Source organism: Saccostrea echinata, unplaced genomic scaffold (genome assembly GCF_033153115.1).
Source record: "Saccostrea echinata isolate AGI-Se365-2 ecotype Australia unplaced genomic scaffold, CSIRO_AGI_Sech_v1 ptg000025l, whole genome shotgun sequence".
Lineage (NCBI taxonomy): Eukaryota > Metazoa > Mollusca > Bivalvia > Ostreida > Ostreidae > Saccostrea > Saccostrea echinata.
Genome location: NW_026889774.1, coordinates 19,009,924 through 19,025,006, shown reverse-complemented (window position 1 = coordinate 19,025,006; position 15,083 = coordinate 19,009,924). Strand labels below are relative to the sequence as shown.

The 15,083-nt window shown below is 34.8% G+C and overlaps 2 protein-coding genes across 4 annotated transcripts in view; one reads left to right on the top strand and one right to left on the bottom strand.

Moving 5' to 3' along the window:
• The first annotated feature begins 4,529 nt into the window (after nucleotides 1-4,529).
• Nucleotides 4,530-5,926, top strand: LOC133192678 (beta-1,3-galactosyltransferase 1-like). Its single transcript, XM_061328669.1, has one exon. The coding sequence runs from the start codon at nucleotides 4,621-4,623 to the stop codon at nucleotides 5,815-5,817; it is 1,197 nt and encodes a 398-aa protein (XP_061184653.1). The 5' UTR covers nucleotides 4,530-4,620; the 3' UTR covers nucleotides 5,818-5,926.
• Nucleotides 5,927-10,401: 4,475 nt separating this feature from the next.
• Nucleotides 10,402-15,083, bottom strand: part of LOC133192099 (tyrosine-protein kinase transmembrane receptor Ror-like) — a 37,237-nt gene continuing 32,555 nt past the window's right edge. For all 3 annotated transcript variants that reach the window (XM_061327957.1, XM_061327959.1, XM_061327958.1), the window contains 3 exons: nucleotides 12,595-12,768; nucleotides 11,894-12,052; nucleotides 10,402-10,632 (listed from right to left, as the gene is read on the bottom strand). In XM_061327957.1, the coding sequence (XP_061183941.1) occupies nucleotides 10,420-10,632; nucleotides 11,894-12,052; nucleotides 12,595-12,768 (546 nt within the window). In that variant the 3' untranslated portion in view covers nucleotides 10,402-10,419. The remainder of the gene's footprint in view (nucleotides 10,633-11,893; nucleotides 12,053-12,594; nucleotides 12,769-15,083) is intronic.

Below are 15,083 nucleotides of genomic sequence, written 5' to 3'. Positions count from 1 at the left end.
TGAGCTCGCTTCGCGAGCGGCGCTTCGCGCCGCTCGCTGCGCTCGCTATTACTGAAAAGAGGAATAATCCCGTTTTATAGTAATACTTCCCCGAAAAAGGAACTGTGCCCAACCTGTTTAAACTAAATATCAAATTGGCAATGAGCTACAAACAAAAAAATAATACATGCATACATTACCAATAAAACACAAAAATACGAATAAAAGAAGATTTAATCAGTATATGTTAATTCAAATTTAATCGAACAACAAACCCCCAAAATATGACGACGCCACACCCAGTCACTCATAACAGTGTCACTGCGTGTGTGGTCTCTACATTTAAATAAACACGATACCGGTACTTATTATCTAAACGTTCAAAAGATATCACATTTAGTATAATTCAAATTTAATAAAACATAAGATTAACAAAACACTCTTACCATAACACGGATCACTCTCGAACACGTAAGGACCAGGGGCGTCAGCACAGCGAATGTTATTATATATACTTGTCAAACCATTTTAAATCTTAGAGATTTACTCAGCAAATAATGATTTTATAAATTCAGTTCACTGCACTGAAAATTAATTGAAAATAGAAAAAAACTAGATAAATAGTCAAATAGTATTTTTATAAAGTTTTTACTAATATAATCTCTAAATAGAATTAAATACCTGGCGCAAGGACAGAATCTCTATAAATAGAATATAAGGTTAACAAAGTATGGTGCGCGTTTCGCGTTTTTTTAACCGTTACATAAACAAAATGCCGAAATTTAAAATGAAATAGATTTTTTTGCGACTCCCCAATACGTTCTGTTTTCCCAGAAACGACTCCCCCCTGCGTAACAATTACTATCTGAAGAGAAAATGTCCCAATTACTTATTTTTCTAAGGGTTTGAAAAGTTTTGATTGCTGCAGGTAAGAGATAAAAGTTTTATTTCGCTGTTTTAACTATCTAAACCACATTGCAAGTCGTAGCTTGTGCAAAACATTCATGTTTTGACCACTCAATCGCCGTAAATTTGAAATCTGTGCAATAGTTTCGAAGTGTTTGAGAATACTAGACATATTTGAGAGCCGGACTAATGACCAAAAGAAAGCATAACTATCGTTGTCTTCCGTGCGATATACAATTTTTGTAAATACATGCTACAAATGACGAAAAAAGGCGTGACCTACCTTTCTCCTGCCTCCGAAGCGGTGAAAAATGCACTCCCCCATACGTTGAAAACGACTCCCCCACACTTTTTAGCGACTCCCCCGCGTTACCCGTTGTATACGGTGCACCCGGCCGATGGACCTATGTCACCTTTGAGAAATATTATTATACCTATACTGATTTTTCCCTATATAACATTAGATCGTTAGATGTGACTAATTCCCTAGAAATCGTTAAGAATGGACTAATCCCCGTGCGTTAGTCAAGTGAGCTAATTCCTGCTTCGAAAGCTAATTCCCGGTTATCAGTAATCCTTTAAATTTTACTTTTACGTTGTTATGATATGTGAATGGACTAATCGCCTGTGTTAGTTCAGATAACTTATCCCTGCGTTGAATTCATATATATTATAGTATACAGTTAAATATATCATTGAGGGAGGTAGCAAGATTCCAGTTCCCCTCACCAGGACTATTTCCCTCGGCTTCGCCTCGGGAAATAGTCCTGGCCTTGGGGAACTGGAATCTTGCTACCTCCCTCAATGATATACTTTAACTGTATACTATTAATAATATACAAGTTTCTTATTCCCATCTTGCCAAAATTGGGATTTTCACATCCGAGTGGTCACCTGTGTATAGTCTGTTTTAGGATTATTACCTGTAACAATTACCTGTGGTGTACAAGTTCATTATCAAACTGCATATCATAAATATTTGTTTTAATGGATATTGATTAATCAGGTTCTACGTATTAATAATTTTGAAACACATACACATGTATCAATATTTTTTAAAAAGAAAAAAAAAATACAGTCATTTTGGATCACAAGTTATGAAAAAAAGGCAATTGTAAGAATGATTTTTATTGGTGAATAAATAATTCATTTAATTCATTCATCAACATGGAAATAAATAATTTTTTGACAATATACAATTGAATGTATTTTGATTATTACTTAACTAATACAATATAGAAATGAAAAGAATGAAAAGAAGTTTAAAATTCTATTCCTTATTAAATTAATTTAGTAAATAGTTGTATTCAAATACATGTATATGCATTGTTTGGTCTTTGTTCACGTATTTAGTAGAGAAAGAGGTTATCATACATTGATATGTCAGCAAAAAGCGACACCGTGACGCACAAATATGAAAATTGACAGAAACAGAATTTTTGTATAAAACGTGCAAATTTTATTCAATTCCTGAAATTACTAGGTTTCAGAAATTTACAGGTTTCGGAACCTAAAAAATTCTTTTTTTTATGGAGAATTTTTTTTTTTGGCCCAAGACGAAAATATTCCTTCACTTCTTCCTCCGCATTGTACGCGTGCGCAAAATATTGAAGAAGTCACCATGGTCTCAAGTCCCAAAAATTGAATGTTTGTAAACGAAACAATTAATCTTCAAAAATGATTACCAGAACATAATTCTTACCTTTGCTCCAATTTAGTGTTGTTTATAAGCTAAAAATAAAAGTCGCGTGACCTTGACATGCACGATAAAGACGATACGGTATATATATAACCTTTGGGGGTTTTTTTTGGCACTTATATTGCTGTCTATCTTGCTTTTGAATTTAGCTGAGTTTCTCAAATCTTCGCTCAACTCATACTTTTCATAAATCTTTTGCTTTATGATACAATATCTTATAAGAAACACTTGACTTTAACTCATTAGGTAAATTTAAATAGGTTGATTTTAATTTATTAAGATTTAAACTTAACTGATCTATCTAAGTTATGTGATCTGTCCAGTTATAAGTGTATCAGAGACGCCGGGATTGGTAAAGAAGATGGGCGAACAATGCGAGCGAAGTGCCTAAAGTGCGACAAACATGAAGGTGAAAAATGAAATCTCAATTATAACAAAATTTTCTTTATTTCATCTAACATTAAAGTATACTTCGTGTAAAATCTCCAAAATTTGCAAAAATTTCACATTGAATGATATTATTAGCCTATGAAATGGTGTACACACACTAAAGAGGGCAAAAAGGATCATTTTCTCATACTATAACACAATTTTTCGATATGAGTGGGTCTTCGCTCCATATTTTTGAAAGTTTTTCCTCAAAGTTTGCGTAAAAATACACATTTCTTGGCTAACAAAAACATGAAGCAAAGACCCATTATACCTTTGAAATACACTTTTATGTCACGACATTCGCATCTTTCCGAGAAATACATGAAGTCCATTTAGTCAAGGGTCATATCACAAACATGATTTAAATGCCACCATTCATCAGGAGCTGTGTAGCGTAGTTGTTAGTGTGTTAGTCTCGAAGAAAAAAATGATACTCAGGATTTTTATTGCTAGGGTTGCCAAGATACCACATAATTTTTTAATAACAGAATAATTTTTGCCGAGAGAATTTTCATCAGGAAAGTTTTGTTTATCATAATTTCGTCAATTTCAATAATGAAAACTATACTTTAAATACTAAATTCACAAATTGAATATGATTTTTACATATCTGAAGCTATAGGCATTCTGCACGCCTTCTTCACCCCTCTTCTTCTTCCTTCTTCTCCTTTATAGATCGATCGTGACATAATTTAAGCGTCTTCTTTATTAAGCTGACCATTAAAGCTCCTTGTAAAATTTGCTGATAATTGTGATGATTCGCTATCTGATTTTTATGCCCTTGGATCGAAAATCCCGGGGGTATATTGTTTTTGTCCTGTCTGTCTGTTGTCAACTTTAACCTAGCCCATAACTATTGCGCTGTCAAGGGTAAGGCTTTAATATTTGACATGAGTGTTCATTATGACAAGACCTTTCCATTGGTACAGAAATTTTTGATCATGTGACCTCAACTGTGACCTTTGACCTATATTTGAAAAACTTGAACATTGGCCATACTATTGCACTGTAGTTTACGTCAAACTCCAGAATTGTGTTACCATCGGGGGCATAGTGTTTTACAAACAGATCTTGTTTTTTTCTGTTTTTAAATTATCAGACTTTTCCAATAAACTTTCGACTATTAAATTGGATTACGTTTTACGTATTTATTTAGATGTTTTTATACCGAATTTTGAATGGAATTACTGAACACTTGGATTAAATTTATTGAAATAAGTGAAAATTTTAAGATGCTCCTTATAAATTCATTTTAATACCATCTGTAGATTAAAACAAGTTTTTGCAAATGTATTAAAGTCATCATTATTGGAAACGTGAAAATTATCCATAGGCATTCATCTCCAGATGATCATATTCATCCGGTGATGAATATTACTATCTTGAATCAGTACTTGCAGTGCTTTGATTAATTTAAAGCGACCGATCGAAGTTTAAACCACTCTACCTGAATAGTTATTTATATCATTATGCTGACATCCTTCTGTCGCACAGATCTATCCATTTTAAGCGTTTGTGGATCTTATTTTTGCTGTCCTGATATCTGTGAAAAAATTTGGACGTGTAAACCACTATGGATAATTTTCACTGAAAAAAAAATAATTATGGCGGATTGCAAATCAATAACAGGATTTAATCGATGTTTTCGTTGTTGTAATGCCACAGCCATGATATATTTAACAGCGACATTGTCTACACTTGTCCTGTTAAATATTATCACTGCCTCTTCCCGTCTAAATACAATCTGGACATTGAGCAAAGCATTGAATGAAGCTGTTTCAAAACTTAACATGGAGTCGAGTGAAATTCATAACAAAAGTACTGAGGGAAATCCGAATTTAAAAATTACAATTTCTGTTAGAAGAGGACCCTCTACATCTAAACAACTTCTCACAACCAAAGAAGTTAAAATTATGGAGAAAAAGGGAAACACAGCGAAAGAGAAACCATCAAATAAGGAGAGGCCTTTAAACTGCACTTCCTGTTTCCCGCACAATTATTCCTATATTTTGGACAATGAAGATATTTGTAAACCTACAGATACAAGTCAAACAGTGGATATAATCGTGCTAATTTGTACTATCCACTCAAATAGAGAGAGACGAAAGGCTCTCAGAGAAACCTGGCTTACTCAGACCAAGAAAAACGAAGGCAGCATACGATATGTGTTCCTCTTAGGAATGACCTCGAATAAAAAACTTCAGGTAGACCTTGAAACGGAGAGTGCTACCCATCGAGATATTGTTCAGGAAGATTTTATAGACAGCTATAATAATTTAACTTTAAAAACTATAATGGGATTTAAATGGGCTAGCATCAAATGCAAAAATGCTAAATTTGTAATGAAAACAGACGATGATATGTTTGTGAGTTTACCAGCGTTAAAACTGGCTCTTAAGAAGTATGACAGTGTTCTTCAAAGGTCAATTGGGGGTAACTGTCGACTGAATGAAGGCCCCATTCGCCAAAAAGGCTATAAATGGTACGTTCCTAAAGAAATGTACCCTCAATCCAAATATCCGGGTTTCTGTTCCGGTACTGGATATGTCACTAGTATGACTGTTGTCCAGAAAGTTTACGATGTTTCCCGACATGTCCCTTTCTTTTACTTAGAGGATGTTTATGTAGGTCTTTGTATACACAGACTTGGTATGAAGTTCACGCAAATCCCCGGCTTTAACGCAGTACGTATTCCGCTTGGTTGTAATTACAAAAATTCCATTATAATCACTTCCCATCAACTTGACCCAAGATCTCTTCGTGAAGTGTGGAATTTAAAGTGCAATGATACTATATTTTAACCATATTGTATTTAGTCATATTTTTAATTTTGAATGTTTTTATTAAAATGAATTTGTGAAAATTCAGTCATATTGTAACAGTTTTAACATAAGCTAGCTCAGATTTACATTTGTTTGTAAACAAAGTATCTTACTTAATACTCAAAGTATGCTTCCTCTTGTTTCTGCAGAAAATCATTTCCAAGGAAGAGATAAAGGGATAATGTTGTTCAATTTGAATAGGTCAAGAACTCAAATACTCTTGCACACATGTGCTTGTAAAATATAATCTCTATTTTAAACTGTTCCATTCATCGAAGGTTTGGTGACACTTTTCAATAAAACAACCGATGCAGGGATTATGTTTTCATTTGTACCATTATTATAGAAATTGAACAAAAACTGAAGGAAAAACAGTATATTGAAAAAAAGTAAACATACCAAAATATATTATTATACTGTGGCGTAGCTTCACCTTCATTCTTAGTGAGACAAAAATTCGTGGTTATAATTTCATGGCTGATCAATGATTTGGTATAAATAGAGAAGTAACAGACCCCCACTCCCATTTTAAGGCGTGTTTACAGATGCTAATTTAATAATTTCATACTAGTACAAATACATGAAAAACATAATTAACATAAAGCAAAATGCAAAAAATTGTTAAGTGATTATTTGTCAGAAGAATCTATCAATAGTTAAGCGCCATTATATAAGTATGCATGAAATCTAGTATACATGTTATGTATTTGTGATATGCAGTATGTGACAGGATATGGTCCCAGCTCTATTCTAGATATTGGTCTTTTTCCCCTAAAGGTCCTTATCTACTTCCCTTTTAAAAGAGAAGAGAAGGATCTAATTACATGGTCTCCATGGTGCATCTTATCAAGTGGTGTCTATTATTTAGTCGTCGGTCAGTACTGTACTGTACAGTACAGTATATGAATCTTTTGTGAACATGCCCATTGCCTTGAGAGTTGAAGACATATACCGAATTACAGGGTAGCTTTTGTTCGTTCTTCTCATTGTATTCCGTTTTAGTTTTAATTCTAAATGGTAAAATTTAAATTATTACGTGCATATTTGTAACCGAGTTTTGTATAATGGGCTTTTAAATATCTTTGTTGAGGAATATGTTGTAAATGGATATGCATATTTATACATAGAATGAGTTGACATTTACAGAAAGTTGTTAGAGCTAAAATGCTTTCATTAACGTTTAATAAATTTCAAAATATGTTTGCTTTTTTCAACTTTTTGGGAGAAAAATGTATTCTTAGGTAGTTACCTTGTAAACGCAGTGAAAGACATGTTACAGCTAATATGTAAATTAAAAATGATACAATGAATTTTCTATAAAATAAATTTTTTTCTACATGTGATTTTGTCAAAATAAATGAAATAGCAGGAGAAATGAAATAAAATATTTACAAGGGAAGAGAGAAAAAAAATAAATCTCAAGAATTTCCATTTAGGAATGTGTAAGTTTGACATTTTGCACAACCATTCCTCACGATAAATTAAAAACTAGGCTTTTTGATATCATTGACAACTGCTTTCTCATTAAAAATGAAACTGGGAATTTTTCGTATGTTGTGATTGGTCATCAACAAAATTACTTTGGTAAAAATCACTCTGATTCTACACAAAATTAATATACTCTGAAGTTGATAATAAAAGAATGCATGAGTTCCTCATTGACAATATTTATGTAGTCTTCGGAGACCAGATCTCCCAAAAAACTGTTGGAATTCCATGGGCACTAATTGTACTCCTTTATTAGCCGACCTGTTCTTATACTCCTATCAAGCAGAATTTATTCATAAACTTTTAGATGAGAAAAAGAAAACACAGATATATCGACGACTGTTTTATCAATTAAATATGGTTAAATCCATTCATATGTCGACTCGGTATATCCCAGTGAACCTCAAATAAAAGACATAAAATTGTCTGTCACATCTGTTTCATATTTGGATGTTCTACTGACTATAGACGATAAGTGTCAACTAATAACTAAATTGTATGACAAACGAGATACTTCAGCTTTTTCATCATCAACTTTCCTTATATTTGTAATAATCCGCTATCACCTGCATATGGGCTTTACGTCTCCCAGCTTCTTCGATTCTCAATAGCATGCTCTGAGAACGATCAGTTTTTTTAAACTAAAGTAGGCTACTGACAAATAAGTTGATGTAACTGGGATTTCAACAACTTCGTTAAAACTCAACATTCGTAAATTCTATAGTCGTTATAATGACCTTGTTAACAAAAGAATCTATCATTGAGTCGTATTTTGGCTAAATTTTCTTCATATCAAATGCTATGCCTTTGTTTTCATACTGACTACGGAATGTTCCATCTGCCTGATCAATTAGGACTCACGGCGGATGTGACCGGTCAACAGGGGATGCTTACTCCTGCTAGGCACCTGATCCCACCTCGGAATTTCCGGGGGTCCATGTTTTATGCCCTGTTAACAAATTTGTAATGTTTGTAGATTTTTTGAGTCTAAGGTGCATTCATTTTCAAAATCGAAATCTAATCCTTTCGTAGTCCAAGAACAATATAACTTCTCAAAGTGGCTAAGTTGACATAAGTAGAGCTCTTATCCACTCAACGCATGAAAACGAATGAAAGTTCAGAAAACTGAATATTTGAAGATTTTCAGTCTAAGGGAAAAACTTTGTTTAAAGTAGGTCAGAGGACAAATAAACATTAACTCAGTATCTACAAATACAGGATAAAGAACAGATGGTGGTGAAGGTATATGGACATTTCCAAAGACGAGTGGCGATATCTCCAATGAAAGTACATGTAGGTCAATTGAAATAACACTAGATCTTTTCAGAGTTATCGATGGTAATTTACACATGCAAAAAATTTCGTCATTTTATATTGACCGATTGGCCTTTAGTTCCATTTGAGAGAGATACAAAAATTTTCACTTAAATTTTTCTTTATAAGTTCTTGGATAACGTGGACTTGCAGTTGGCGGTGACACCACACCGAACTGTAAAACGGAGAAATTTGGTTTAAGAATTTCATATTGCTAATCATAATATTTGGATGAAGGATTCCTACGGTCATACTGTAAATTCTGCATTTATCTCCAGTTAATTCAAAAGGATTTACAATATGATACAACTGTAAGAGTATTTTTCAGATCATCCACATTTATTTTTTCCCTGTGCAAAAATCTTTTTAAATGCTGATAAAGTATGCAATTATCTGTTCTCGATGGAGGACCTTGCCCATTGAGTTTTATTGTACTGAGACAACTCCTGTAAGCGTCTTTTTTATTTAACAGTTTCACCATTTTTGGCGAGGATAGGCTTAGTGTATAGTAATACGGTAGCCCTTTCCATATTTTAACTTATTCTATCATTGATGCTTGACTTTGTCCAAGCTTATATTGTAAGTTTATTTTGTACAAATGGACATGTAAGTTCAATTTTGATGTGGATGATCGTAAAGTCAGTTGTCTACATTGTGGCATGGGATTCCTTTTTCCAAGTCCTATTACTTCTTATATTAGGCGCACATAAAGTCTATTATACTAAGATGTCAGGGTTTTTTTACGTAGAATAATCGGTTCGGATCCAAATGATTTTATTGTAATTCTGAATAAAATTACATGACTCTACTTGAATATAAACAATTTTGTAAATATATACCAAAATTTATTACAAACAACTTGTTGACTATATAATAAAATTGAATACCTCTTTTAACAACGCAATGCATACTACATAAACATTCAAGGAAACATTTTTCCTGATAAAAAAATTCATTGTAGCATTAAAAGATTATTTAACGGATTTATGTACGTCTTTCATATTTGTATCATTAAACAGTTGTAAAGCCTATCTTCATGATTTTAATGTAGTAAAATTCCTGCTTTGAAATGGTGAAATAACCCGAGGCACGCGTCATTTGTGTTATGTTGATCCGTTCAACCATTCATAGGTGCTCCGTATCAGGTAACATGAAAACGTGTCAAAAATTTTATAGTTTCCACGCGTGCATTGAAAAATATATTATTTTGGTTATAACAAAAAGCAAAAATAATATGACTAGACAAGAAAAAAATGACACACAAAAGAAAACGGAGTTGAGTAATAGGGTCTGAATGAAAATACATCTTGACGCAAATTAATCAGAGAGAGAGAGAGAGAGAGAGAGAGAGAGAGTTTCTATACAAAGAACCGTAAGTCCAGCTTACTGTTTTATGCACAGAGATTATGACATAAAGTATCACAATAGAGGGAAAATCATATAAATATATACACACCTACAGAAAACGTACTAAGGCGTACAATAAAACTTGAATAAAGATTGAATAACAAACATTAAGCATCAATTACCGAAGTTATTATTACAATTCAGCCCGCACAGAAATAGGTCTACATATTGTCGTACTTGTGCTTCTGTATGTCAACAAAGTCTACCCACAGGGCAGGACATTCGACCTCATTTCCAGTTTAGCACAGCAGAATTTCTCAATTAAGTTCAACTGACGTTGTACGATGTATTTCCATTTTTCCTCTGACAAACTAAAAATGAATTTCTATTTGGAAGAAAACCTTTTTCATGTTATTCATGATCCTAGCGACTTCAACACGCATTTTGCGTTTCTGAGGCATTTATGCTGCAATTTGAACTTTTTAAGATCTCTTTGCTGAAGTCAGTCAGATGCTTGTGGATTCGGCAAAAAGAATGTCTCTCTTTTGGGTCTGTTTTCCAGCAGCTCAACATGATGTGGTAGACGGTATCGGGGCAGTCTTCGGATCGTTGTAACAGTATACCTTCGTCTAGGAACCGCACAACCTTGAAAGAATGAAAATCATCAAAATTACATATGAAAGGGCCATTTAGTTTGCGCCATCGAGGTTTGGGTCGACGATGGTACAATGAAACGATGACGATAGTACGAAGGAGCGAAAAAGTGTTGCCCTGATGATACAAAGGCGATGACGATGCTTTATTACGTTATTATCACCATCATCGTGTCATCGCGCTATCCTAGCCTTCAATCGAGCACCATCGTCATTACATTATCCCGACACGATGGCAACATCGCATCATCGTTATCGCACCATCGTTTCATCCACTGAAAAGTCGACAGCGCGATAGTGATATTGACCATATCCGGAAACCATACCAAACAATTTAGTTACCTTCTAAAGTTTTCGAAAGTAATGTGCGATATATTTCCGAGGGTACCTGATATAAGTTTAGATGTTGTTAAACAGAAGGTTTACAGATATGCACTGAGGGGTTTCAACAGTTGGTTTGGGTGAAAAAAGACTGTGTAGTCTGAAAGAATAGACTTTAGAAATAGTCAACGATGTTTTCTTCAAGAAGCGAAAGACGGGGTACAATGAGAGTCGATTTCGAATTACTATGAATAAACATGGTCGTAAATCAAATTTCGACTCCTTTTTGGAAGTCTAGATGGAGGAAAAAAAACATATATTTAGGACTAGACATTTTAACATAATACCAGTAGTATTCTCCCAGAACAATGTACTTCTCACCTGCATCCTGTCTGACGACACAATATGAAAATTGTATTATTTTTATTCGAATGCCATACATTTTGTACGTATATGACTTTAGCGCTTTAATTGGACATCCTTGAACAATTGTTTAAAAACAAGTAAAAATATTCCAAGGACAGTCTCGGTAACTGATAGGTGATTTTTTAAATAAATAACTATTTCAATTTGTCTATGGGCACCAATGGCGTCTTTTTTCTTTTTGTCCTTACGATACAAGAGGAGCAAAGTACATTGCAATGGTTCGTTTCACTCCCTGCCAACGTCTCGTTCATTGATTGTCAGTACGAAACTAAAGATGTCTTTAAGACTTTTGAGGAGATTTCAATCAAATTCTTTAAAAGATGTGCTTTTAGTTTAGGATAGAAAAAATGGAATAACATTTCAAATGCAATAAAAAAAGATTTTTTTAATTAGATCGTCAGGGCACAAAAATGAACAAAGAGAGATGATTCGTGTGTAGACTTAAGCTGAATTTTGAGCGATAATAATGCTGTTGAAAATATTCTCCTCTATAAACATGTACCTACCTCTTCATTTGAGTGCCCATAGTAAGGCTGTCGACCATAGCTGTAAATCTCCCAGAGAACAACGCCATAAGCCCAGATATCAGACTCGTTGGTGAAGCAGCCATATTTGACACTCTCCGGCGACATCCAACGCACTGGAAGCATTCTCGAACCCCCAATCTTACATAAAAGCAAATGAAAGTTTAATCCAGTTTTCCCCTTGATATTGAATAAACGTGCAACAAGTAAAGGGTTACAAAACCGCATGGCCGTGGGAACCGGGGGGGGGGGCACTGGAGGGGGCGTGCCGCCCCCAATTAATAATTTTGCCGATATATAGAATAGTATGGAAAGTATAGCTAATATATGCTTGCGCCCCCTCAATAATAACGTTAGATGACCTTTTTAATTTCTTTTTGCTAGTCAGGGAATTTTTGGTAGTTGAAAGTGCCCCTCCTCCCCCCCTGAAAAATGTATGGTTGTGCCCCCCTCCCCCCTCAAAAAAAAACTGAAATTGCTGCCTACGGGCCTTCACCGTTTGTTATATTTGCAGGTTTATTATACTAAGTCTAGCTTTTTAAGTTTCAAACACTAGAAAAAATATCAAAAGAACCAGGAAATATGACATCCAAATACATGTAGTATCATATGGAAATTTGTAAAAACAAAAAGTTATTTCACTTAAAATTAGATTCATGACCTAAATAAACAGTTATAAGCACCTTGTAGTAGTCGTGAGTGTACACATCTCTTGCCATTCCAAAATCAGATATTTTGACTCTAAGATCGTCTCCTACTAGACAATTCCTTGTTGCCAAATCTCTGTGCACAAAATGCTGTGACGTCAGATACTTCATCCCATTGGCTATTTGCAACGCTACGTCAATGAGGTCAGTCTAAAAGAAAAAAAATTCGAATGGCTTCATCTAGGACACAGACACATATACATATAAAACAGTGGCGGATCCAGGAATTTCATAACGGAAGGGGGCGCAGTAGAAGGCAGGGGGTCTGGCGGCTGCATTGAAGCCCCCAGTGGGTCTAGGGCAAAGCCCTGGTGGGGGTCCTGACGAATTCTTACAAATAAGAGATGTTTTTTCTTGATTTTAGGATAATGGACATATAATTAAGTTCCGCCCTGAATCCCCCCTTGTAAAATCATAGTTTTACAGAAACCTCACTCACGGTCAAGACACAGGTACTTGTGGACAGGAACCCCCCCCCCCCCCCGATATTCAACCCCAGGGCTTGTTGGAAATTTTTTTCACAAATTATATTTATTACACTTATTCATCATGTGTACCATAGGAAAAAATCGTGAAAACCCCAAAATAATCGTTCCACATAAAAAATACCCCACTATACATTATAAGAGAGAAAGGTATGCCACTCGGTTTGTTTACGTTGCACCCCCACTGGTCTTTCTGGGTTTAAAAACATATATTTATTTTATTTTAACCTGAAATGTCGGTTCACGCTGTCTCTACATATATTTCTGTCATAGTTCATGCTATCGGATTGACTCTGCATCTCGTAAGAATCCCACAATTAATCCTTAAACAGCATTGTAGTCGGTGCGTTGAAAATTCCTTAGGTAAACGCAACGGAAGTGCATAGAGAATATATAACGTATTATGATAACACCCGAGAGAGATTATTACGTCAGGCCAAAACTCTCTCGGACGTTACCGTAATAAGTGATACATTCTTGGTGTACTTCCGTTGCGTTTACCTAAGGAATTTTCAACGCACCGACTACAATGCTGTTTAAGGATTAATTGTGGGATTCTTACGAGATGCAGAGTCAATCCAATAGCATGAACTAAGACAGAAATATATGTAGAGACAGCGTGAACCGACATTTCAGGTTAAAATAAAATAAATACATGTTTTTAAATCCAGAAAGACCAGTGGGGGTGCAACGTAAACAAACCGGAGTGGCATACCTTTCTCTCTTATAATGTATAGTGGGATATTTTTTATGTGGAACGGTTATTTTGGGGTTTTCACGATTTTTTCCTATGGTACACATGATGAATAAGTGTAATAAATATAATTTGTGAAAAAAATTTCCAACAAGCCCTGGGGTTGAATATCGGGGGGGGGGGGGGGGTTCCTGTCCACAAGTACCTGTGGGTCAAGAATACAATTTTAATTTGCAATTTTTTTAATATAACATAGATTAAGATTTCAATAATTTCAATACTTCTTATTTTTAAAAGAGGAGCACACATCTGTAATCATTTTTTTTATATTCGAACGAATGGAAAATCTAATGCAGGTATTTAAAGACATTCTGACTTAAGTCCGTTAACGTTTCACATACACAAACAACAGTTAAAACCTGGACAAAACTTACAAAAGACACACACTCGTTATTATGACCTTTTCAATTTAGGCGATCGCAGTTGTATCCAAACTCTTTACACAGCTTACACTTGGAACTTTGAACCGCCTCTTCAAACCACACGATACACATGCAGCCTAGAGTGTGACGTCACAAGACGTCGTATGCAAGATGCATTTCCGTAACTGAGTCTAAATAAGCCTATTGCAATTTTTTTTAACTAAAGGAATTGTGGAAAGCCTGATAGCAAAGGAATTCTTGGAAGGTTTCTACACAAAAATTTGCTCGAACAATATATAGACTTCAGTTAAAATTTTCTCTATTCTTACACGTTAAACTATTGCGTCTGATGTTTTAATAGGGAGTTCAAAAGACTGACAATGTAAGAACGGAAAATCGAAATGAAATCTGTATATTCGTCAAGGAAATTTTTGTGTGAAACCCTCCCTGAATTCTTTCGCAACCACAATTCCATGCAGTAATGGCGTATATAGCAGGCCCGCAGTTATCGTGAAGATAGCAAACGGCAATCCTCGGCTGACTCCGCGAGGCACGAACCACGCAAGTAACTCCGAGTGTGAGGATTGAAATGAAAGAAACAAAAATTTATTGCATTACTGTAAAATGCCTTTCGTTAAAAAATTGCACTATTTAGACGCTGTTATCATGGCCATAGGAACCGGGAGGGCACGGGGGGGTGCCCCCAATAATTTTGCCGATATATTGAATACTATAAAAAACATAGCTATGATATGCTTGTGCCCCCTCAATCATAACGTCTGGTGAGGCCATCATTAAAAATATCTTTGTTTCCCCTAACCCGACCCTAGAATCTGAAGTTGGGTAGGTAGGTAGGTAAATATT